The sequence below is a fragment of the Anas platyrhynchos genome, chromosome 4 (assembly GCF_047663525.1).
Source record: "Anas platyrhynchos isolate ZD024472 breed Pekin duck chromosome 4, IASCAAS_PekinDuck_T2T, whole genome shotgun sequence".
NCBI lineage: Eukaryota > Metazoa > Chordata > Aves > Anseriformes > Anatidae > Anas > Anas platyrhynchos.
Window position 1 is genome coordinate 29,441,224 of NC_092590.1, and position 22,663 is coordinate 29,463,886.

At 41.2% G+C, this 22,663-nt stretch overlaps 1 protein-coding gene across 1 annotated transcript in view; it reads left to right on the top strand.

The window, feature by feature from the left end:
* Window positions 1–3,913: 3,913 nt before the first annotated feature.
* SH3RF1 (SH3 domain containing ring finger 1) overlaps window positions 3,914–22,663 on the top strand; it is an 84,122-nt gene continuing 65,372 nt past the window's right edge. Inside the window, exons 1-2 of the mRNA XM_027456432.3 lie at window positions 3,914–4,073; window positions 4,673–5,162. Coding sequence (XP_027312233.1) covers window positions 4,776–5,162 — 387 coding nt within the window. The 5' untranslated portion in view covers window positions 3,914–4,073; window positions 4,673–4,775. The remainder of the gene's footprint in view (window positions 4,074–4,672; window positions 5,163–22,663) is intronic.

Below are 22,663 nucleotides of genomic sequence, written 5' to 3' on the forward strand. Positions count from 1 at the left end.
GTGTCAGCTCATCGAGAAGTTTTAGCCTGTGACTCGTATGCAAATGGGGCATTACTAGGTTTTTAATAGCTTAAAATTTGCTAACAATCTAGCAAACTACTAAAACAGCATGCAAGTGTTCCAGAAAGTTTAGGTCAGTCAGTAATTCTTCAACTGCATCCTGATTCATGTATGAATCTTCGGGAGAGCAGATCTGAATCAGACTGGGAGATACCTAGGAAAGGGCTGAGCAGAGAATCTGGCATGCTCTGTCCTCACAGGAATTTCTCCTGCAGATGCAGCAGTGGATGCTGCAGCTAGGCTATGCAGATCATAAACCCATAAGCCCAGTAGGTATCTTCCAATGACTAAACTGGGGAAAATGCTGTGAGATAACAGAGCTCACCTGAACACTGAGAACCTGTAATACGCTTATTCTTTAATGTCACATCCACTTTTTCTTTTGTATATTCCCTCGTTGTGACTTAAAAGTAATGGTAAAAGCATCAAATAGCAAATATGTGCAAAGGTAAGATCCCAGCTTCACTTTGTCACAGAGAACTAACACAATTCGTACACAAAGGACATCAGGCTCAAGGAAACAGGAAACTAAAAAGTAATCAAAATTCAAATGTCATCTCTGTCTTGTCAGGTCTGAGACGCAGCCAGGCAGCTATTGTCTGTGCTCTCCGCTAAGTGCCTAGCTGAATACTGAATAAAGCTGTAAAATTAGAAGCCAAAATGTACTGAAAGCACACCAACCCATTTCTCCTGCCTCCTTGCAAACATAAGTCATTGATCTAGTTACGATTAGTTCACAACACCTGAAGTGCAGCAGGGGCAGCACAGAACCCAGTTTGCAAGCAAACTGCCTGGATCGATGTTAACCATGCTAAGCTCCCTGCTGTCAGAATCACACTAACAGTAACCAAGGCAATTTAAAGCTGGCACTAATTGCAGCACAGCCATCTTGTTGTCAAAACAAAACCAACCAAAAATACATGAAAAGGGAATAAAGTCATCAAAGAACATCCTTGTCCATTGCCACCAGAGACTGAAGAAAGCTGGCCATGTTTCACTGTGTGTTGTACGTGCTACTGCGAAAGGCAGCAACACAGCAACATCAGCATGGGCATCAATGGTAAACTCTTACTAAACTGATGTCACTGGGAGTTTTGCTTTGCCTTTGAAAAGAAATCTCCACTGCATCTCCAGGGGTCATTTTTTGAGGAAATAAGATTAACCTTTCTGGTCTGTGCTTGAGATCAATGTGACAGGGGAAAAATAGGCTAATCTGGAAGTTACAAATGGGGAAACATCAACCTTTCTGAAAAAATAGCTATAAAAACAGTTTAGTATGAAGAAGTGGACCTTGAAACAAAAGCTTGCTTGTACTTATCAGTAGAAATAATATGTTTAACATTCATTCTTGAACCTACAAAAAAAAAAAATAGAAATCCAGCCTATGACTCCCTCAGAACACTGTCTTCCATAACACTTCTTTTTGTAGGCTGTAACACCCCTGTTCCGTGATTCTTATTACCTTGGTATTATGTCATTTGCAATCATCTCAAGATTTTGAGGATATAATCCACAAATAAATATATTCATATGTTTATTCCCTCAGGCCAGAGCATCCCCTACTCAGCCTGCAGTTACTCCAGTACTTCGGTGCATTTAGTGCTTTTGCTTGGTAGCATATTAGTTTACAAACGTCTGCACATTTCAAAAGATTTGCAAGCTAATGAGTGGAATCCTATTCTGAAACATCTCATACTATTTCTTAGTCAAATTTCCCAAGAAACTACATGCAAATGATCACGGAGTGCATCTGTCAGCCTCTCTTCCCAATTGTTTGCAATTCATTAGCAAAACCTGACAGAACATTTGTAAAGATATTAAGATTCTATAGGTTTTTATGGAAAGCAGTGATCATATCCAGAAACAAGCAAAATCAAATGCCCCAACTGCAGAAGAAGGTGCAGCAGAGGTCGTTATCTCTTCTTGTTGGCCTGCCAACTTCCCAACTAGACAAATGTTGCTCAGAGCCAGGCACAGCATATGCTGTCTAGCATTTTAAGACAGAGGAAGAACTAAGGAGACTTGGAAATGTGACAGAAAAATTAATTACTGCAGTAGGGTGTAGGGGAATAAAAAATATGATTGTGATGGCAGAGAGGGCTGAAGATGCGGGAAGGCCTGTAGGGTGGTTGGCCTACTGAAAAACAAGAAAGTTTTAGCAGAAGGGAAGACTCACAGAGGACATAGTGGGTTTACTGTCCCAAGGGTGCTGGACAGAGGACATGGGTTCATAAGAAATCAGGTTTACTGGTTGTGCTAGTGACGCTTTGTCTTTTTGCCCTGGTTGTGGCTGGAGCAGGAATGAATAAAACTTAAATGTAGCAGGAATTCTGTTCCTTTCAGCCCTGGCGTCAGCTTAGCACAGCCACGCAGAGTCAAACACTTCATCCATAAGAGGGCAGTGGCGTACATCGGCATGCACACCCTCGATGTTTTACACAGATTATGTTTGTTTGAAAATTAACTACTGCTGCTGCTCAGGAAGTAACATATTTATCTGACACTCTTTGGAATGTTTACTGCTCGGGCTAGTATACTAAAACATATTTAATATTTTACAGACTTTACAGAAAACATTCTCAGAGACTAACCTTGATAAAGGGCTAATCTTTTTATCCTGCTTCCCTGAACTTTCATCTCGCTTCCCTGGTCCACCACCTGTAATGTAAATGCCTTCGCTGTTTGAGTAGATATTTTACATTCCTTAGGCAACAAACTGAGTTCAGACAACAATAATTGTGCCACCTACAAAATCACGCTGGTATAATCATGCTATAAAGGCTGGTAAACCATTGCCCTGCAAACGTGACGAGAGCTTGAGAAGCTATGGCCAGAAGTGACGTGACTGTGAGCAGCATTTCTGCTTAGGTTCAACAAGTGAGTGGCTCAGGCGTACTGCTCATTCCTGCTGGGGAGCAGTGCCTGCACGGCAAGAGAGGAACACTGCGAGACACGGGGATGTTCCCGAGCATCAGATGTTTATGCCCTTCTCCTCTATTTATGTTACGACAGTCGCAGACATAGACCAGAGCCCCATCTGCATCAGTTTTCCTGAACTCCAGAATTTGTGGGGGAGGAGGCCTTATTCCTTAATGAACCGTAGATATTTATAACTTCTACTATTCCTACTAATAAAAAGCAGTTAAAGACGTACTTGGCCTGTGCACATATATTTGGAAATCCTAACATTTGCAGAGTATCACTTCTGCAGGGCACAGCCCAGCTAACAAACACTACAGCTAAGCCTACCGCATAACCTACTGACACGAACCCTCACGACCTATGAAAAAAAAAAGCTTTTTGTGTGCACATAGCTTTCAGAAGGGCTGACACGAAGCTCGAAAGGCCAACCTGAGCCGCTCAGCACGACACACGGGGGGGGCTTTCTGCCCATCTCCCCCCCGAGCTGACCGCAGCCTGTCCCACAGCTGGCTCAGAGCCACTGCTCACAGCCCCTTTCGGCCGCCTCAGCGCCTGCCTGCGGGCTCACGGCGGGACTCAGGAGCCGCCCCGCAGCCCAGCCTCACGGGGGACAACCTCAGCGGGGCCTGTGCGGGCACTTTCTGCCCCCACCCGGCGGCTCAGGGGGTGCCCCCCGCGGACAAGCGGCCGGACAGGGACCCCCCCTTCTTCTTCCTCCTCCTCACAGGCGCGGGCCCCAGCCGAGGCCGCACCTGGCGGGCCCGAGGGGGCGGCCATCACGGCGCGGCCCCACCCGGGCGGGGAGGCGGCGGGGCTGGGGGGAGGCGGCGCTCACCGAGCCGGGCCGGGCCGGGCTGAGCCGTGCCGGGCCGGGGGCCGCCCTCCCCGCCGCCCTCCCCTCGGCCTCGGCGGGGCGGTGCCGCCCCCCGCGTCAGCCCTGCGCGGCGGGGCGGGGAAGGGAGAGGAGAGGAGGGAAGGGAAGGCGAAGGAGGGAGGGGACGGCAGCCTCGGTGCTGCCGCGGCGGGAGAGGCACCGGCGGCGGCTCCCGGGAACAAAGCGGGGCCCCTGGGGCCGGCTGCGGCGCCCCACGGTGAGGCGGGGGCTCGGGGGGCTTGGGGGGGCGCCCCCCGCCATGGGGCTGTGACAGACGTGGGCGGCTGCCGTCCCTGCTGCTGGAGGGGGGGGGGGAGGAGAGGAAGAATCCAAATTTCTAGTCTTTTTTTTTTTATTTATTCTTTTTATTCGGCCCGAGCTGTGGTTTAAGGACCTCCGCCTTTTCCTCGTGGCAAAAAAATAATAATAATTTAAAAAAAAAAAAAAAAGGTTGTGGTAGCTAAACGCCCCGGGGGCGCAGATGTGAGCGGCGAGAGCCGCGGGGAGCCAGCCCTGTGGGGCGGCGCGGAGCGGGCTGAGGGCACGGCTGGGGGGGGGGAGTGCTCGGGAACTTGGGGTTGAAACCCCCAGCCCTCCTCATTTCTGGCCGTACTTTAAGCGAACGGGTACGTGAGTGTACATCACGGCGGTTACTTAGTGCTGTGGTGATTTTTCTTTTCCCATCTGTTGAAAGCTGAATGCGGAGTTAACGTAGACGCGCTTTATTTTGCGCCTTGTAGGACTATCTCCAGATGAAATAGTCCCAGTGACTCTTTTCTCAGCTTCCTAATGCCTTTTTCCCTCAAAACATTTCAGAGCACGGCCAGGAGAGGAATGGATGTAACATGATAGCCTTGGAGCGCTCAAAACACCCGAATTCTGTGAAGATTGTTTTTTTCGGCTGAGCGATACGAAGAAAATGGATGAATCGGCTCTGCTGGATCTGCTGGAGTGCCCGGTGTGCCTCGAGCGCCTTGATGCTTCTGCCAAGGTCCTGCCCTGCCAGCACACCTTCTGCAAGCGCTGTCTGCTGGGCATCGTCAGCTCTCGCAACGAGCTTCGGTGCCCCGAGTGCAGGACTTTAGTGGACTGCAGCGTCGATGAGCTCCCCAGTAATATTTTGCTTGTCAGACTACTGGATGGCATCAAGCAGAGGCCTCGGAAACCTGGCACCGGCGGTGGGACGGGTGGCACAAATGCGTTAAGGGTCCCGATTACCACTGTTGCTAATTGTGGCTCGAAGGAGCTGCCGAGCTCTCAAGTTGGACAGCAGCAAAGGGTGCAAGCGCGGAGCCCTCCTGTTCGGGTGAGTACCGAGTCCTGTTGCCATCTCTTCCCTTGCTGGCTCAAAACAGTTGATGTCCCTTGCTTCAGGATAAAGGCAGGCAGTAAGTACAGCAAAGCGAGTTACTCTGGAGACTTGTGGATGTCTTGCTGACACGCATTAGTATTCTTATCAGTATTGGTTTACTGCTATGTAAATACCAATAAGCTAGGGATAATACTTTCTTATTAGAGATTCTATTTTGGTTCTTGCGCATTCTGTAATGATTCTAATTATCAGTAAACTTCCTCTAGATATGGTGAATGTTAAACACGAGCAAGGAAGTACTGTTCTTGTTGAAGTCAATGAAAGTTTATTTATACTTTCAGTCCTTGCCCTTTACTTTGAAGAAAAAAAAAAAAATGATTCTTTTGAAGTGCTTAGAAAATCCACATGCTGTGATAGGAAAACATTCTTATGTCTGTGCTCATGTTCCTTCCTGGGATCCATGCAACCTGTAGACTCCACTGTGCTTTATAATCATTTATGATTATCTATTCTAGACCCCTCATCAGGAAATACCAATTTATGAGACAGCTGACCATTCTTTGTTTTGTCTAATGACAAGGTACACTGGCTTCTCTAAAAGATCTTGCTGCCCACTTTAGGATTCCTGCCTATTTTGAATTAAAATTAAACAAAATTATGAAATGATTTAGGATGTTTCTCTAAACCTCACAAGGAGGAAATGGTAAGAACAAGGAGAGGGTTTAAATGTGTATTTGGTAAGACTAGTCTTTATTTCAAGGTATACCCGAATGGTAAGTAAACTAAATCAAATGAAGGAAACCTTATGCTTATTCGTCTTGAGAAGTATTTATATGTTTAGAATCTCTCTCAAACATCTTAGATACGCGTCTTAAGTTTTCATTGTTTTCTCTGCTTGGTAATCTCATTAGGTTCTTTTCTCTAGAATAAAAAAACAAAAAAAATAGTTATCATTCTACATCCTGTTAATGAGTTCTGTTCTGTGTATGTATACTGATTGGTAAGGGGGGGAGATGATGTATCTTTTCTTCCAGAAGATAAACCATAAAGAAATGCTGTAAGGAAGCTTTGCTATCAGAAATTGTTCTGTCTTTTCCAGAACCCTAAGGAGTTTGCTGTGGTATCTTGCATTTGCAAAAGCTCTTAAATTTGAAGCAAAGCAAAATGTTCGTGTAACTTGCTTGTTTATGATCGTGTAGACCTCTGTAAATAACTGTCAATTTTCAAAGACTGCTTTTCCTCCAGAAAGGCTGCTGGTGTACCAATGTACCGCATATGTGAATGAGTGCACTTTGGAGTTTCTCAAAGTCTTATTAGAAAAAATGTGAAATGGAATATGAAATATTATCTCTTTTTTTAAATGTTCCACAATATCCTGTTGTGCAACATTTGCATTTCCAGATGTTGTACAGCGTGGAAAGTGATAACATATGGAATGTTGCCTCCATTCATTAGCTCTGTTACACCACGTGCCATTAAATTGTGACCATGTGGATTCCTCATGCAATTAACTGATACTTGGTGTATATTGGGGGTAAATGTCAGCATTTTACAGTAAGTCTGAATACATCTTTGTTTCTGGGGTTTCAAAGTTGTGTAGGGTAAAACAGGCATTCTACTGTCTTCTTTCCTTTGGGAGACGGGAAGATGATCTTCTCATCTTTTGTCTGCTTAGTCTAGAGTCTTTTTTACTAGGAAGGCAGTATTTTGAAGAACATGAGCCTACTCTCAGGGATAAGAATGGAGAGATAAGAACAATTTTTCCCTCTTCTATGTGAAAAGGGTTTATAAAAACATGCTCAGAAAACAAAATGCTAATTGAATGGGCAACGTTGAAGTGAATGCCCTGTTTGTTTCTTTAACTACACCTTAAAGATGGTTTCAAATACAGTTTCTCTCTGGGAGCTGGGAAGGAAAATCTGTTTCTAGATGAGTGGCAGAGTCAGATTTCCTAAACTAATTTTGTTGAAGGGAAACAATGAAGGGGAATAAATGAAAGTTGCTGTTACATTAAATGAAGTGAATGTGGATGAAGGCTGTCAAGTCATAAACATTCTGCTTACACCCTGAAGTTATACTAAACTCATAAATGCCCTTTCAGAGGATGCCGTAATTTTCAGAAAAGGTTAATTCAGCATGTACTGCAGCGTGATTTCCTGAACTGTATCAATGACTAGGAGACTGCCAGCCGTGTTATTTCAGGGTACTACCTATACTGTGGTCTCTGTGTGTACGTGGTGACATGTGGCAATAAACAAACAAATGGTTCCTTGTGTCTTAAAAGTAATGAAGCTGGGGGCTGGCAGGGTTAACGTGTCCTGTACCTTTTATCTCCCCCACTGCAGTAACCCTGTTTCTTTCTATAACTTGTATAGTCTCTCACCACTACAACTGCAATTGCTCACTGCAAGTTCTTAACCTCTTTCTGTTCTGATGTGTTTTGATGCAGAAAACCCTCTGTACCTTTCCCTGGCTACCAGTTGGACAAAGGCAGCATAGTGCTCTACCTGATGGAAACTGTTTGCTGCCTGCCCAGCTCCTCTGTTCTGAGCAGCCAGCTTGCCTGGGAGAACAAATAATGGCTGAGCTCATGCTGCAGCTTTCCCTTCGGTGTAGATGCTAATTAACTACCTTTTTGGTTTATTTATTTATTTATTTTTGGGTGAAAACCTTCAGCTAGGTTGACAGTTTGGAAGAGCTTTCAGAACTGCAGCACGCTGTTAAATCTGCTTGGGTCTGGTCATCAGGAGCAAGCTCCTGGGCTCTGTTAAGGAAGGGGCTGTGTGATGATGTGAGCCTCGTTTCCTTAAAGAGAATGCATGAAAACTTGAGGGTGCTCGCTTTCCAATCCCTATTCTTACGTATCTTGTCAGTTCCACAAAGTATGTCAAGTGGGTATTATCTTAAGTTCCTTCTGGCAGTTTCACAAGGGTATGGTTATTGCAGGAGTCATAAGCTTAGCTGTGTGCATAAGTTAGGAAATGTTGAAGAATGTTCTAATTGATACATATTTAATTTTTTCTTCCCCCCTCTTGAATTTGTATGTGCTGAAGACATACAGAGTCTGCTAGTTTCCTTATGGCCCGAGTAGTTTCACAAGTCAGGGCTGCCTTCTCAGCAGAATCCAGACTGGGGTTGTGCAGATAGTCTGAAATCTTATTGCTGTTCTGAATGTTTTATTTTTCTTTTGTTTTCCATAATGTTTTCAGCTGTTTTCTGGACCAAGCGTAGGCCAGAAGAGATAAGTAAAGGATTCAAAGATTTTGTCCTTTCCGACAGGAAAAGTGTGAATAGCTCAAAAATTGCCCAAGCCTACTAGAGTTGATGCTTATGCTGAATGAGTGTTGATGGTGTAATTTGAGTATATTGTACTATATGGCAGTGAGAAATCTTACAGAGAAATCTTGCAGTGCAGACAATGTCTTAAAGCTTTTTTTTTTGTCGTTTCTACTCTGGAAAACCAAGACTTTGTCACTTGCAAGTCTCCTTGAAACGAACAAGTAGGCAGAGGGACATTATAGGCTAGTAGAAGACACTCATTTTGATGTTTGTGGGAGCTTTCTCACTACTTTAATAAATTCTAGCTCTGTGCATTCCTAAAACATCTTCTCTTCAGAACCACCAATGTCTCAGATGTTCGCAATAAATTCTTTTAAACTGAGGAGAAAAGGAAAACCCACAAACAGAAGCTTGTTCCCTGGGTTTCTACTAATGCTGAGCTGTGTTGTATTGCATTGTAACAATACACTTCCATTCTCAGGCTGGTTGGTGCAACCCAGGAAAGTAGCAGCAAAATTGGGAAGTGCTGTTTTTGTACTGCTGCAGCCACAGTGGTCATTTGCGGTCCAGTAGGCTTTCTTGGGAGCTGCTGGAGCAGCTTTAATGCCAAGAAGGAAAAAAGATGGATCCAGGTCCTCTTTTCCCAGCAGCGGTATTGGAACTCAGCACCCAAGGTGTCGATTCGAATGAGTGTTTAACTGGGCTCTGAACGAGAGCTGGTGCCTAGAAATGGGATGTTGGTAAACATCTGCTGGTCAGGTACTCTTAGGAGAAGCTCACATTGTGATGATAGGTCAGACTATAAAGTATGCTGCTTCCCAAAAAACACTGCTGTGGAAACGTGCTGCTAAGGCTGTTAGTGTCATGATGGGTATTTGTGCAAATACAGTCCTCAACATCAAGTATCATCAGGTAATGGCTTTATAACCTATGAGCACAATCTGCTTCTTCCCTTAATTTTTTTTTTTAAAGTCAATAAAATTGTTGTCTGTTCAGTTCTAATTATGCATTCCTGCGTGTATTCTTTCTTAAAAAGGTAAGGAGCAGCAAGGTTCAGCTTCTCAAATTAAAAGCTTTCATATGTTGAACATGGAGGAAGGCACCTGTTTGTATTTGGGAGTGATCATTAGAAAATGTTTTGAATTATTTCTAAATGATGTATATGCTCTTTTGGTTCCTCTCGCACTTTCTGAAATAACAAATTCTGGTTTTACATCTACAATTGTTTGTACAATTTTAATCACCCCTCTGTAACACTCCTGTATCCTATGTTCAGCTAGATAAAATTTAATGGTGATGATAAATATAAAAGGAAAACAGACTGCCTCTCATGGCTAATGTGTTTCCTCTGGCAGCGAACTAATTAAGTAAAGAGGAGGCTAAGCAATGGGAGGAATTGTCTCTGCATCTAAAGACATGGGTGTAGGATTCAGGGCTTCCGGGCTTGGTTCCTGGCTCTGCCACAGACCTCTATTATAACCTTGCACAGAGTCATGCAGAGCTCTTTGTGCCTGCTTCCCATCTGCAGATATGACTGATAGTACCTCCTTTGTCTGACGTGCTGGTTAAACTGTATACTCTTCAGGGCATGGATTGACTTTTTATTTTGGATGTATGTATAGTGTGTTTTACAATGGGTCCACAGTCTCGGCTGAGGTCAGTAGATAACCGCTGTTCACTCTTTAAATAGTTGACTTCCAGATCACTAAAGAGCTGTTCATAATCCATTTCCTGCAGCAGCGATGGGCCGGTGCCTAGTGCTGAGTTGCTAAAAAGATTTCATTTTGTCGTTGGATGTTAGATAGGCAGGCACGTAAATGCCTCAGTGAAGAAAAGCCAGACACTTACAAATAGCTGGAAGCTGCCTTTCCGTGCTTCTTTGTGTCCAACTGGAAAACCTGTGTGTGGATTTGAGTGTGTTTTGATCTGAGTGATGCTGGCAGTACTGAAATGCTTAATTCTGCACCTTGAACCTTGGTAGCAATCTTTCACTGCAAGCTAACGGTAATCTGCTTGGTGAAATAGGGAGAAACTAGTGTAATCCCCTTACTTAAAAAAAAAAAAAAAAAAAAGGTGTTGAAGTAGGTTGTCTTAAGAACTAGTCAATTTGTTTTTTAGTTTTTAAGGGTGGTACTTAATCCTTTTAACTTGGTTTTTGATGCCCTTTTATTTTTTCATGTTAATGGAAGACAGCGTTGTGTAATGGCTTTGTTTTCAGGAGGAAGAGGGGACTCCCTCCATTTCCCTTCATTTCCTGGTTTAAGATCAGTGTTCATCCATCTCTGTAGATTCGTTTAAAACAGCTTATAGAAATAAAACGGTGTCCTTCTCCACTGCAGTTTGCCAGTGGGTTACAGGTTATCGCTTTGATCATTCAAAGAACTTAAACTTCTGCACAAAAAGCAGGTTCAAAGCCTGTATTTTTAATGGGCTCATAAAGGGCACCAGTCTTTTTTGTGGAGAATTTTTTTTTTTTTTCCTAGTACCATAGGAATCAAATGCTAATCCAGTTGCTTTACATAGGTGGTCTGGGGTCTGGTTAAAAAGGTGACAGCTGTGCTAATGCTGTGTTTCTCTCTGCATCATGCCCAGCTTTTTGTGGTTGGAAAGCCGCTTGTTCAGTGCCTTAACAGGTGCAGTGTAAGGTAGGAGGAGCTGCAGAGGGTGATGGTAATGGGGCTCAGCTGGAAATCCTTTTCCCCTCATTTACCTGAGTAAAATGGTTTTCAGGTGGTATCTCCTCTTCTTACCTGTGTTTCATATGCACATAGGAACTGCGTAGAGCAGCAGGCCTGAAACCACAGCTGTAAGAATAAGGCTCCAAACTCTCAGTGTTGTGTTTGTCTTTCAGCAGAATTCCCTTTGCAGTGCCTCCTCCTTAGCATCTGCTTAGCACCTTCATCAGTCTTTCCTTTGGCTCCATCGCTGACTTTATTCGAATGTCATCTCCTCTGATCTTATGTAGTGTACTACTTCCAAGAAGATATATCTTGCTTCTTGCCTCTTTCTTAGACAGGAAAGCTTAATCTCAGAAAACAAGCAGTGAATTCTAGGGTTGGTTGTATTATGTTAATTTCTTTGCTTTTCTCTCCATATCACCAAATGGGATCTTTTTAAGAGCAGCTTTTTGGACCAAGAATGCCTGCTTTGAGGTGAGCTGGGTTAATTTCAGGAAGTAAGCAGCCCTGAAGTGGGAGCATTGCGCATTCAGGGAAAGTACTCTGCTCTGCACTTGCTTCATTCCTCACCTTCCAAGCTCATGAAGATCACTTCACCCTGTCTGACGTGTCTTGACAAACTAATAGATGCCTTGGCTCTGGAATGTGTTCAGAATACTGAAGAATGGCGATGTAGCGTGTTATTTATAGATTTCCACCTTTCTATAGATTTGAAAGGGGAAAAGAGAACCTGTCTGACAGAGGAGCTTCAAAGATAGCTTCTTAGCGATGATGTGCATGCTTTACGAGTGCTGTGCTGCAGTTCTGTGTAATTGGTGGACTTCAGTTATACCTCAATGTCTGCGGTCCAGAACTGAAGCCTTAAGGTAAGGAGGCAAGAGCAATATTATTTTAGAAGTTCTTTGCTCTCTTTTGGTTACTGATCTGTCAAATTCTGGCCCAGCAGTGCTGGCAGGTGAAGATTATGTCTTGACAGAAGTCTTGGTCATAGCACTGTCTGTGCAAACAGGATCCTGGTACGGAGGGGGAGATGGCAGCAGTCAGCTGTTGGATCGTCGGACAGTGGGGCTGGTCCAAGTCAGAGCCTTGCTGCACTGAGAGTGCCTGAACGACTGCTTCCCTTGGTCCTCATCCCATCGGTATTGCCAGGGCTGTACACAGCTTGGACTTGAAGCCTCTACCTGGTTTTGGTCAGTGCATAGGCAAATTAAGCCTTTTCTTCCAATTCTGAAACCTCTTAAATGAGAGGAAGTTGTCAGGACTCAGGAAGATGCTCTTCTAGAGCATCCACATAATCAGCTTCAATTTTCTTAGGGGTACTTGCTTACAAACTAACTTATTTTCTGCTGTATCACTTCTGTGAGTTAAGCCATGAAAAATTAGATATCTCTGGGAGAGGATTAAGACTGGGCAAGAGCTAAGGACATCGTACTCCTTTCTGTTTGCACAGGTCCATAGCACATCTCTGTCTTTCTGGTTTTAGTAATGAACACGAGGTGTACTTTCTGCCTGTGAAACACAAGTCAGTCTGCATGGTACATGTACTTGTTTGAGCTCTACAGTTGATGGGGGAAAAAACAGACACCATTGCCGAAGTGTGTAGGAATCTGAGCCTGCTAGATATCTGAAAATGAGCTTTGGCATGTATGAGCAATCCATTGTGGAAATCATTTACCCGTGTACCCTTAGAAGCTCATGACTGGCACTCGTTTGACGTTTCTTGTGACACTCAAGCATGTGATTTTATGATCCAAAGTCAAGCTTCTGTAGCATAGTATGAACCCTTTAGAATTTTAAGTAGTGGAATTTCTTGTCTGGGTCTTCATGCCTACCTCATTCAGCCCTTGATTAATTTTCTTTCCATCTACATTGTAAGCACTTAAACTCTCCAAGTGTAAGTAACGGAACCCATGAGAATGTCTCTTCTCAAAATGGGTGCACGATTTTCTTTGCTGCTGTTTCTTTTGCACAACGATTTTGTTTGAAACAGGGCTGATACATGTATATTATGCCTTCCACATATAATTAAAAACATGGTGTGAATTTGTGGGTGTAGTGTTCTTTTTTTTTTGCTTTTGAAATAAAAGTTCTGATATGGGGTTGATGGGGTTGAACTGTTTTTCATCTTTCACATTGGCATGATTCTTCAGAGCTGAATATAGGCTGTCCATTTTTGCTTTTAGTAAGTGTAGAAAGTATCATTTTACAATTTCTAGCTGAGAAGTATGCTATTAATCATAAATGCATTTTGATCAAAGGCAAACATTTGAATGATGCTTAAAAATTAATACAGATATCATTCTCCTCATCTCAAAAGTGGCCGAGTGCCACCAGTGTTGCACAGAACTTGAAATTTTCATTAAAAAATGAAAGGTAGGCATCCGTGAGCGTTCTGTTGAATTTCATAACAGCTGAAGCACTCAAACCCAACAGCTTTAAGTCTGCAGTGTGTCTTTGTTAATAAAATGAGTTTTGTTCATATCACGAGCATTTCAATAAGGTGAGGTAATTCTGTTCTCGTTTTTATAAAGGAAAGATGTATATATTACATCTCCTGGTTTCCTTTTCTCAGTACCTGAACTTTCAAAATCTACGTGTACATTAAAAGCTTTTTGAAGAACTAAAGCACTGTTTTATCTTGTGTGAACTGCAATTCTACAAGACAAGCTTTTGAAAATCTCTGGTTACAGACTAAGATTACCCACTCCTACCCAACTTTCATGCCTCTGGATGAAAGAGAAGCAACGTGGCTTTACTTGCACAGATGTGTGAGAGGATCGATAATGAATTAATTGAAACAAGTATCTTCAATTATTCTCCATGAGCATGTTCTTAATTCTTTATGTTACAATCTGCATTTTATCTATCTCAAAAATCAGTGAAAAACTGAGGCACTTTTGACTGATTTAAATGTTGAGATGAAAACTATTGAGAGAGAATCAGATGCATCTGCCTTGGCATACATAGGTCATAGCTATTGGAGAAGCTGATTTTAAACAAATCCAGCAAAAATGAATTTGGTGTGCTTTGGTAACGCCTTGGAGTAAAGATGAAGCTTTTATTCTGAAGCTCAGAGCTTGCTACAAGAAAATGAACTCGTCATGGGTCTTCCCTTGTTTGTATATGTGAGCTAGCCGGGCACTGACGTGGTCATCTTTTTCACAAGCAAGATAAAGATCTGAGAGGAGACTCTTAAACCTTATCCACGCTGGCAGAGCTAAGCCATTTTCAAAACCTGTTTAATTTAACACAGTTTTAAGTCCGTAGCCTTATTAAGTTAACAAGCCTTCAGCCATGCCACCAGGTTCTGTAATCCTCTTAGATCTTCAGTCTAAGCAGGGCAGGGATAGTCAATAAGTAGATGAATAGATAATCTTTCAGAAGACATATAGGTCTTCCAGAAATAAGTGTTGACATCTACACTGGTTTTTGAAATGTTGGGAAATACTAATTTGAACTTATATTTAGTATAAGGCACACTACCACGTTATCTACAATTAGAGGAAAAAGTTGAAAGAATTACCACTTTTTATTTTGTTAGGAGGAAAAAAACCCTGAAGTCTTCTCTTCTGTGCTTTCATTCCTGGTTTACAGCCCAATAAAATGAGGTTATATTTCAAATGTAGAATGGAGTGAAGAAAAATAATAGTTTGTTTCATTACCTTTGTGCATATGCAAATCGAAACCTTCTTTGTGGTTGTTTTACAAGCTATCTTTGAAAATCTTTCAGACGATCAGTTCCATGGACCAGACTTTTAAAAGCATTAATGCAGATCTGTGGTATTGGTTAGCACTCCAGCCTGCACGTTACTTCGGTTCAGTTCTGGCTCTTCTAAGCATGTTGAACTTCAGCTGTGCCCATCTCCTGAACAGGATTATTAAGGCAGTGGAGCCAGAGGAAGGAGAAGAAAAAAACAAAACAAACAAACAAACAAAAAAAAACATAGTTCATAGTGTAAGAAGTCAGCCTCACCATAGGATCCATGCCAGACATGTTCACCCAGCGTGGAAGTAGCAGCAGAGGAAGTGGATGTGGGGTGCAAGCCAGTGCTGGGAGATGCCAAGGGTGACCTTGCACTTGGAGAGCGCAGCAGAAGAGCTAAGCACACAGGGAATGTGAGGCAGGAAGGCAATCACTCATCTCATTGAAAAAATGGGGGAAGGCTTTGGGGAGGAGATTACTGGTGAGTGGAGAAATTTCAATGCTGATGGGTGATTAAGACCAGAAAGATCGAGTATAGTGATGGAATTATGACGAAAGGAAAAACACAGCAGTAGATGGAGAATACAACGGTCAGCATGTTTGAGGAAAAACAAAGGAGGAGGAAACTGGATCAAGCAAATGGCTCTTTGCTCACCGGAATAGAGCTAGAGATCTGGTGAGGAGAAAGTGCTGGAGAACAGAAGTTTGAAGAGGTGTTCTGACGTTTGAGGAAGGTTTTGAAGAGCATCAAAATAGAAAATCTGCTATGGAAGAGTTGAGTAGGTGAGAACAAGAAGAATTGTGTTGACTCACGTCATCTATATTTCACATATGTGTATTTAAATTTTTAAATACCATATATTCTTAATTTTGATATATTGTGTCATCTGCTATGACATTTAGAATATTTCACTTCCAAAATGGTTGAAGAACTTCCTATACGAGCTGCGATTGATAGGGCTGTGAGGATTACTTAACACGTCTCTAAAGCACTTTGAAATTCTTCACAAAGTTAAGAAAAATAACAATTGTATTGCTAATAAACTGTTCTCACAGTTCTTATAGGATTAATAAAACCACAAATTGCAATCCTTCATTCAGTGATTATAGGAAAGAATACAGGAAGAGGTGGACTAGAATCCTAGGAACTGACTGGATTAGCAGAACTTTTTTGTTTGTTTTTAGAAGAGATTTTCAGGGAGATTTTTCAAGAGATTTTTAAGGTTTTTCAAAGCGATTTTCAATAGTAATAATAAAAATAAAAACCAGCTAATTTCTGACTTCTGATTTGGTAGTACTTTCTTTCCCCCTCCTTCCATATTTTCTTAGTCTTTTGTATCGCCCTTTCACTTTGGGGAAGGAGGCAGAGTGGGTTAAACTGGTAGCAGGATGGGGCTTTCTGTCCTGGGAGGCAGACCAAATCCTTCACTTAGCAGGGTTGGTTCGGGATTGGCATTGCCAGTATCAGAGCACTCTGGTCTTCATTGACTGCGTTGACTGAAAAGCCTAAACTTGAACCAAACTTGTTACCAAACAGTATTTTGTTTTTAGAGAAGGAAGCTGATTTTCATTAAGGTAAATGAGTTTGGGCGTCTTAGAGGCGACGCTCTGTGAACAAAGTAGCATTTGGTTTGTGCAGTGCTTAGGGAAAAAAAGCTTTAGCAGACTTTTTTTTCCCCTTCTATTCAGCATATTGAGTTTATAAGAAGAAATCTGTCCGAAGTGGTCTTACATAAATACTTGCTGTATTTTTATTTCTCTAGCTACAAGACCTTGTGAATTATAAAGGCAGTATTGAACTTTGTTATTAAAATATACATTGGAAATTATACTGTTGGAATACGGAGGAGTGTTAATGGCTTCCACGAAAACAGATCTGGTAAAAATTAACAAACGCAGTAGATATCCTTCACTGAAGGGACGCTGGTCTTAAAGCTTCTGTGGTAGCTGAAACAACAGCAGCTGCTGCTCAGGCAATGCCAATTAGCGTAGTAAGTCCAAAACAGGGGAAAATACCCTTTTGAGGACAGGTGAAACAGACCACAAAGAATACTGGGGCTGGATCATCGATTAGTGGCTGATGGAGGAAAAAAAAGATTTATCTGAGGAGGGGAAATAAAATAAAGAGCAGCAGTGAGCATGAACCAGAAAGGTAGCAGAGAAGGCTCGAGAGAGTGTGGGGCTTGCTGGTTAAGCCTAGCAAGTGTAAGGTATGTGTGCTGCTGATCAGTTGAGTTGTTCTCAGAGAACTGTGATTTTATGCATGTTCTTGGTAAAGTGTTTTACATTCTCATTTTGTCTTTCTAAGACAACTTCTGGAGGTAAGCCAGCAAGGACCTACAAACACTGGCTAGGGGTAATAAAGACTTTGCATTTATCTCTGTGCTTTTAGTTTTTCTCTCCACACAGTATTTTTAAAAGGCACTGGAAAAAGCAGCAGTGGATATGGAAGTCCTGTGTTTTTTCTGTTTTGTCATTGTGTCAGTAAGCATTAAATCTGCCTTAAATGAATCACCTTAATCAAGGTAATTCAATCTTCGGTTTGGTATTTAACTTCCCATGAAGATTTATGCTGGTGATCGTAGTAGCTTAATTATGTGGACTTTCAGTGTCTCTTTCTACAGCTGAAGTTGTTCCACTCTGGGAAAATAAAACATCCACTGGAAAAAGGATTAAAACCCAACTGTCTGCATCCCAAGCGAGCGCTTGGGTCATTAAGCCAGAGAATTGTTTTGCTGTTCCTTTCCGTGCTGTAAGAGAGGTTAAAGGAAATCTGTGGTGAGATGCATGCTCACAGTAGTTTGTACAATTGTCTTGGGGAGAAAAGGAGCTGAACCTGAGGTCTCCACATCCCAGTGAGTGCATGAACCCTTCTTGTTCCTGGGTGAAGAAGAAAGTATTGCAGGTACTTATGACAGTCTGTATGGAAATAGCTTTTTTCTTTTTTTTTCTTTTTTTTTCTTTTTTTTTTTTTGGGGGGGGGCTGGGAGGCAAGGAGGAAGATGAAATGATTCTGATCTTACACTTTGTCTAGAAAGGATGAAATTAAGTATGTCTCGAGGTGTAATTTTCCCCTAATTTTTGACTCTCAAATGGGGATGCATCACTTGCTGTTTATGTTGATTTAGCTGTGAGGCTTTTCTCATTTTCCTCTCTAATGTAAAGGTGAGATGGTGAGATTAATTCAGGAGAAAATAGGTTGTTACTGACTTGTGTTTCTAAGGAGAAAATAGTATTTCTTGCAATAAACTTTCATATATTGAAGCATATTTTTCTTTAAAGAAACTAATATTTATGGAAGCATAAATTAAGATTTTTTTCACTAGTTAATTCACCTTAAAAAAGGTAGTTTTAAAAGCACATATAACTTGGAATAGCTACATCTATCATCTCATGAGGATTATTGATTTTGAAAGAAAAATAGCAAAAATAGTAATGTTAGTGTAATTTTATTCCTTTAAAAATAATAACCTGCAAATTGCATTGAGATACATGTGGACCTCAGTTTTTCATACGACCCTGCACAGCATATCTAACCTTTTGCTCTTTCCAATTCCATTTTTTTTTCTTATAGGAAATTAATGAGGTATCTTCTTTCTAGGTGGTAGAAAAAATAAGTAAATTTTTCAAGTTATAGATTGTCATGCAAACTGTTTGAAACCCAAAGTAATGACTCTGTATTTAAAATGAATCGCTGAGCAATATAATACTACAATATTCTTTTGTTTCCCTTTTAGAAAAGCAAAATAGAACCACAGTCTTCTACCTCCTAGGCAAGGGAATAACAGAGACTGTACAACTGTAGTATTATTGAGAACTATAAGTGCATACTCATCTTTCTGCTCTAGATGAAGTGTAACTCTCCTAATTTACACATGCATATGAGGCCATAAAAGCCACTGTAATATTCTGTATAAAGGGCTGGCACTAGAAAGCTGAACTGCTGTTGTGTAGAGATCATCCCTTTTGTTCTCTTTTTCATATTCTTCATTTACTCTATGCAATAGAGTAATTTGCATCGTTTCAAATCAAAAGCAAAATTGGGATTTTCATGGGTGTATTTCAGTTTGTCTCTTACTTATATACATACTTTTTATGTATTGTTTGATTTTTTTTTCTTTTAATGTACATTGCTTTGATGTATTGCTTGATCTTATTTTCTTAATCGGGTCTTGTCTTCAAGGTGCTTCAGTGGTGATTGTCTTACCAAACTCGTTCCAGTTTGTGCTGGTGTCAACCTTTCCCTATCACTCTGAACTGAGAAGCGTGGTCACCAAGCAGAGCATGCACAGAAAAGGCTGTTGGGCTGGCTTGGCACTCTGCGGTCTAATCTACTCAGGGATAATTAGTACAAGCATTACAGATCGTTCCAGCCAGGCTGCATTAACACCATGTTTCTAAGAAACCTCTTGCGCCTAGTTTTGTTTCATTAGTATTGGCAGTGGTAAAAGCAGAGGAATGTGCTGCCAAGGTTATTACCAGCGTGTGACCCGGGCTGTTCTCTCCTTTTTTTTTGGAAGGAGGGGGTGTTGAAAAAACCCACTGGAGTCTAGCTTGCATCACTACTCTGCTTTACATGCTGCTTAAACCAAGAGTGCCAAAATTAGGAAGAGAAATTCTTGCTGTCAGTGAATTTGTGCTGGGAACTTCTCAGAAGTGAGTTATCCTTCAGTGGGCACTGAAAGTGAAGCTGATCCACCAATGTTTTCCTCTGTGGTTTTAGTGCCTGGATATTTCAGTTCATAAAGATAACACCGAGTGAAGCGTGCCACCACGTTATATCGCTACTGCTGTGACTATCAAAAACTAAATGTAGCCTCTAGCACTTTGACAGTAAAAGCTGTGCGTCTCTCTCTTCATCTAATACGTTGCTGAGATGAGAAAAAGCTGTTAATAAGCAGTAGAGCCTTTGTTAGCACAGAGTTAATAGTAGTAGATTTAATGATAAGGCTCAATTAATGTAAGCCTGGCCCCACACTTGCTTTTGTTAAAATTCAATACGCTTCCCACAAGAATTATTGGTGGGAGATCTTAATTTAAATGCTATTTTCTGAAACTAATTTAAGGCGCATCCTCTGCAGCAGACAGATGCTTATCGCACACGCCGTGCCGCAGAAACCTGCTGTTGCAGCCTTTTCCTCAGAGCTCAGGTGGGCTACGTCAAACTGGGTTCTTGAACACATCAAACAACAACAGAAGCCCACCCAGGATCTCAGTGACTTGCGCACTTCCCAGAATAGTGATCTTTTATCTTCAATCTGACGAGCTGTAGACTCTTTGGCTTCTGCTTCTTGGGGTGGGTGCTACCCCCCTACCTGTAGGCTGGAGAGTTATAAGGACTCCCCACCCTCTCTTTAGGTCACGCTCCAAAGAACAAACCTCATTTATTCCATTCCAAAAGATCAGTAAAAGAACAAACAAACAAAAGCAACATGTACAGGGGCTACCTGGAAAAGGAGGGCTGCTATATATTTCTGATCCAAGAGGACCTGATATATTTAGTATTGTTTGATGAAGAATGCCTCTGAATCATCATGAGGGGTGGTATTCTTTTCTTAGTTTCTCAAAAGTGAAATGGAGGTTTGTAAACAGAAAAACTGAAAATCAGGTGCAACAGCACAGAACAGCCTTAGCTAAAGATCCTCTGGAGGCGGAGTACTTTGTAGGTTTATATGTGTGTGTATATATGTCTACGTATTAGGTCAAATGTAATCAATTCACTTGTATGTTAAGGTATTCACTTACAGTGAGAGACGTATTTTTCTTTGTTTTTTAAAAGGTTTTTATTTGTTTATCTTTTTTCCTTCTTAAAAACATGCTGATGACTTTAGAGGACACTGTTTTAAGAAAACAAGCTGATTTCCCAAATGGAAATCAGTCTGATTAACTCAAATTGAAGGAGGAAGAAAAAGAGGTGCCAGCATTTTGATTGAGTCAACAAGAATTGCCTCCAATCACCTTACTGCCTTAATTTTGTAAGGTAACTTCTATTATCTGATTGACGCTGTATTCAACAGTGACTTTGAGTTTCGGTATTCAAAATTGACCTAAAATGTAGTATTTTTATGTAAACTTTAAGAAAAATCCACACAGGATAATAATCTTACGTAATATAATGTGAGATTAAGTGCTCACTGGCAAAGAAGCAGCCCCATGCTACTGTTGGTATTCAGCTTCCTTACAAATCATGTGAGGGAGAAATCCCTTGAAAACAAAATCTGATGCACCAGAAGCTTTGAGAGCTTAGGGGAAGTAGAAGTAGAAGGGAAAATACAAATCTTCAAGCAAAATAACAAATTTCCTCAGATTTTCCTGTTCTTGTTAATCATGGTTTTAAAAATAGGGGGGTCACTGCGTTTTGATGCTACTGTTAGGCCTAGGGTTATCTTTGTGCTGAAATTTTCCTGCATATTTTTTTTAAGAAGCAGTTAAGGAAAAAAAAAAAAGGGTGAAATAGAGATCTCTGTTCATGCCCTGTTGACAGAGGAAATAGTCTTTAGCTTAGAACAATGAGCACCTTTTAACCGCTGCTGCACGCTGAGCGTTGGACAAATGGGGCAAAGGAGTTTTCAGTATGAGGTAAAAAAAAAACATAGGTATGTTTTGAGATTCTTTGTAACATGGTTAATTTTCCTAGCATAGAAAGTGTTTTTTTTTAGTAACATATCTGACTTGGAGATGGCTTGGAAAATTACCGGGAAATGAATTATGAGCTATTCTGTGATTCCTGCACTGAAATTATTCTGGGGTTTGGCAGTGATCAACTATGTGTATTGCCTTCTCAGTTTTGAATGGAATAGTCTCATTTATAAATTAAGATGTAGATGAACGAACCTAAAACCATAGATTATATTGCAGTCCTAGGTGGTATAAAAATGAAGGAGCCAACAGATCCATCAAGATTTCGTGTCTGTTACATCATACATGTCTCTTAAAACTGTGTGACTTGAACAGTAAAGATTAGAAAAGCATTAATTTCTGCTGTGACAAATATTTCCTGTTTTCTTTAAGTAGAGTAAAGATACTGAAAAAGACTTTCAGTGTGCAGGTACTGTATACAACTGTTTAAAAGGCACAGTAAAGTATTACCAATTAAGAATTGCTATTTTCTTACTAGCCCTTCAATTGGTGGATACACTTTAGTAAGACGTATTTCTTTCTAAAAGGGATGTTGCAAGTATTGCTAAGTTTCAGGGAGGAGAGGGACAAGAAATTCTATTAGTTTCACCTAGGAATATATCTTCTTTTTAACACTAGCCATTTTTTTCCTGTTATTTTTTCCCTGTTGATGGTTTTTCCTTTCTAGTCCTAGTTGTGAACAAGTGTATTTGAACGGAGCAAAGGAAATTGGAATGAATCTGATTTACAAGTCCTGTAATCAGGATGCATTTTAAAAACCAAGTGGTATGCAACTTTCCTTCTCTGCTAAAACTTTATCAGAGTAGTTTATCTTACTGTCAACTGCGGTAGCTATAGCAAGCTGTGAAAATAAGGTGGTGTTTTCAGAGTTATGATTGAAGCCCATTATTTCCTTGCAGGCAAATGACAGGTTGTATTAAAAAGCTGTATTCACTTCAGCATGTCTGAATGTGCAAAAACAGCAATGCTTATCAGTATAGTCACAGGCAGTAGTCAGTGTATCCATACATTCATAAATATTGGAATATCTATGTGTTGAACCAATGTTAAATACGACGTACCTCTTAATGTGTTATCTTTCCTCCAAACTTTTATTTCCTACTGTCTCAGCAGTTTTCTTCCATACTTTGGTTTTATGGACTTGTGGGATCCTTCCATAGTGGTTGGGAACTTTTTTTTTTTTTTCTAGTCTTCTT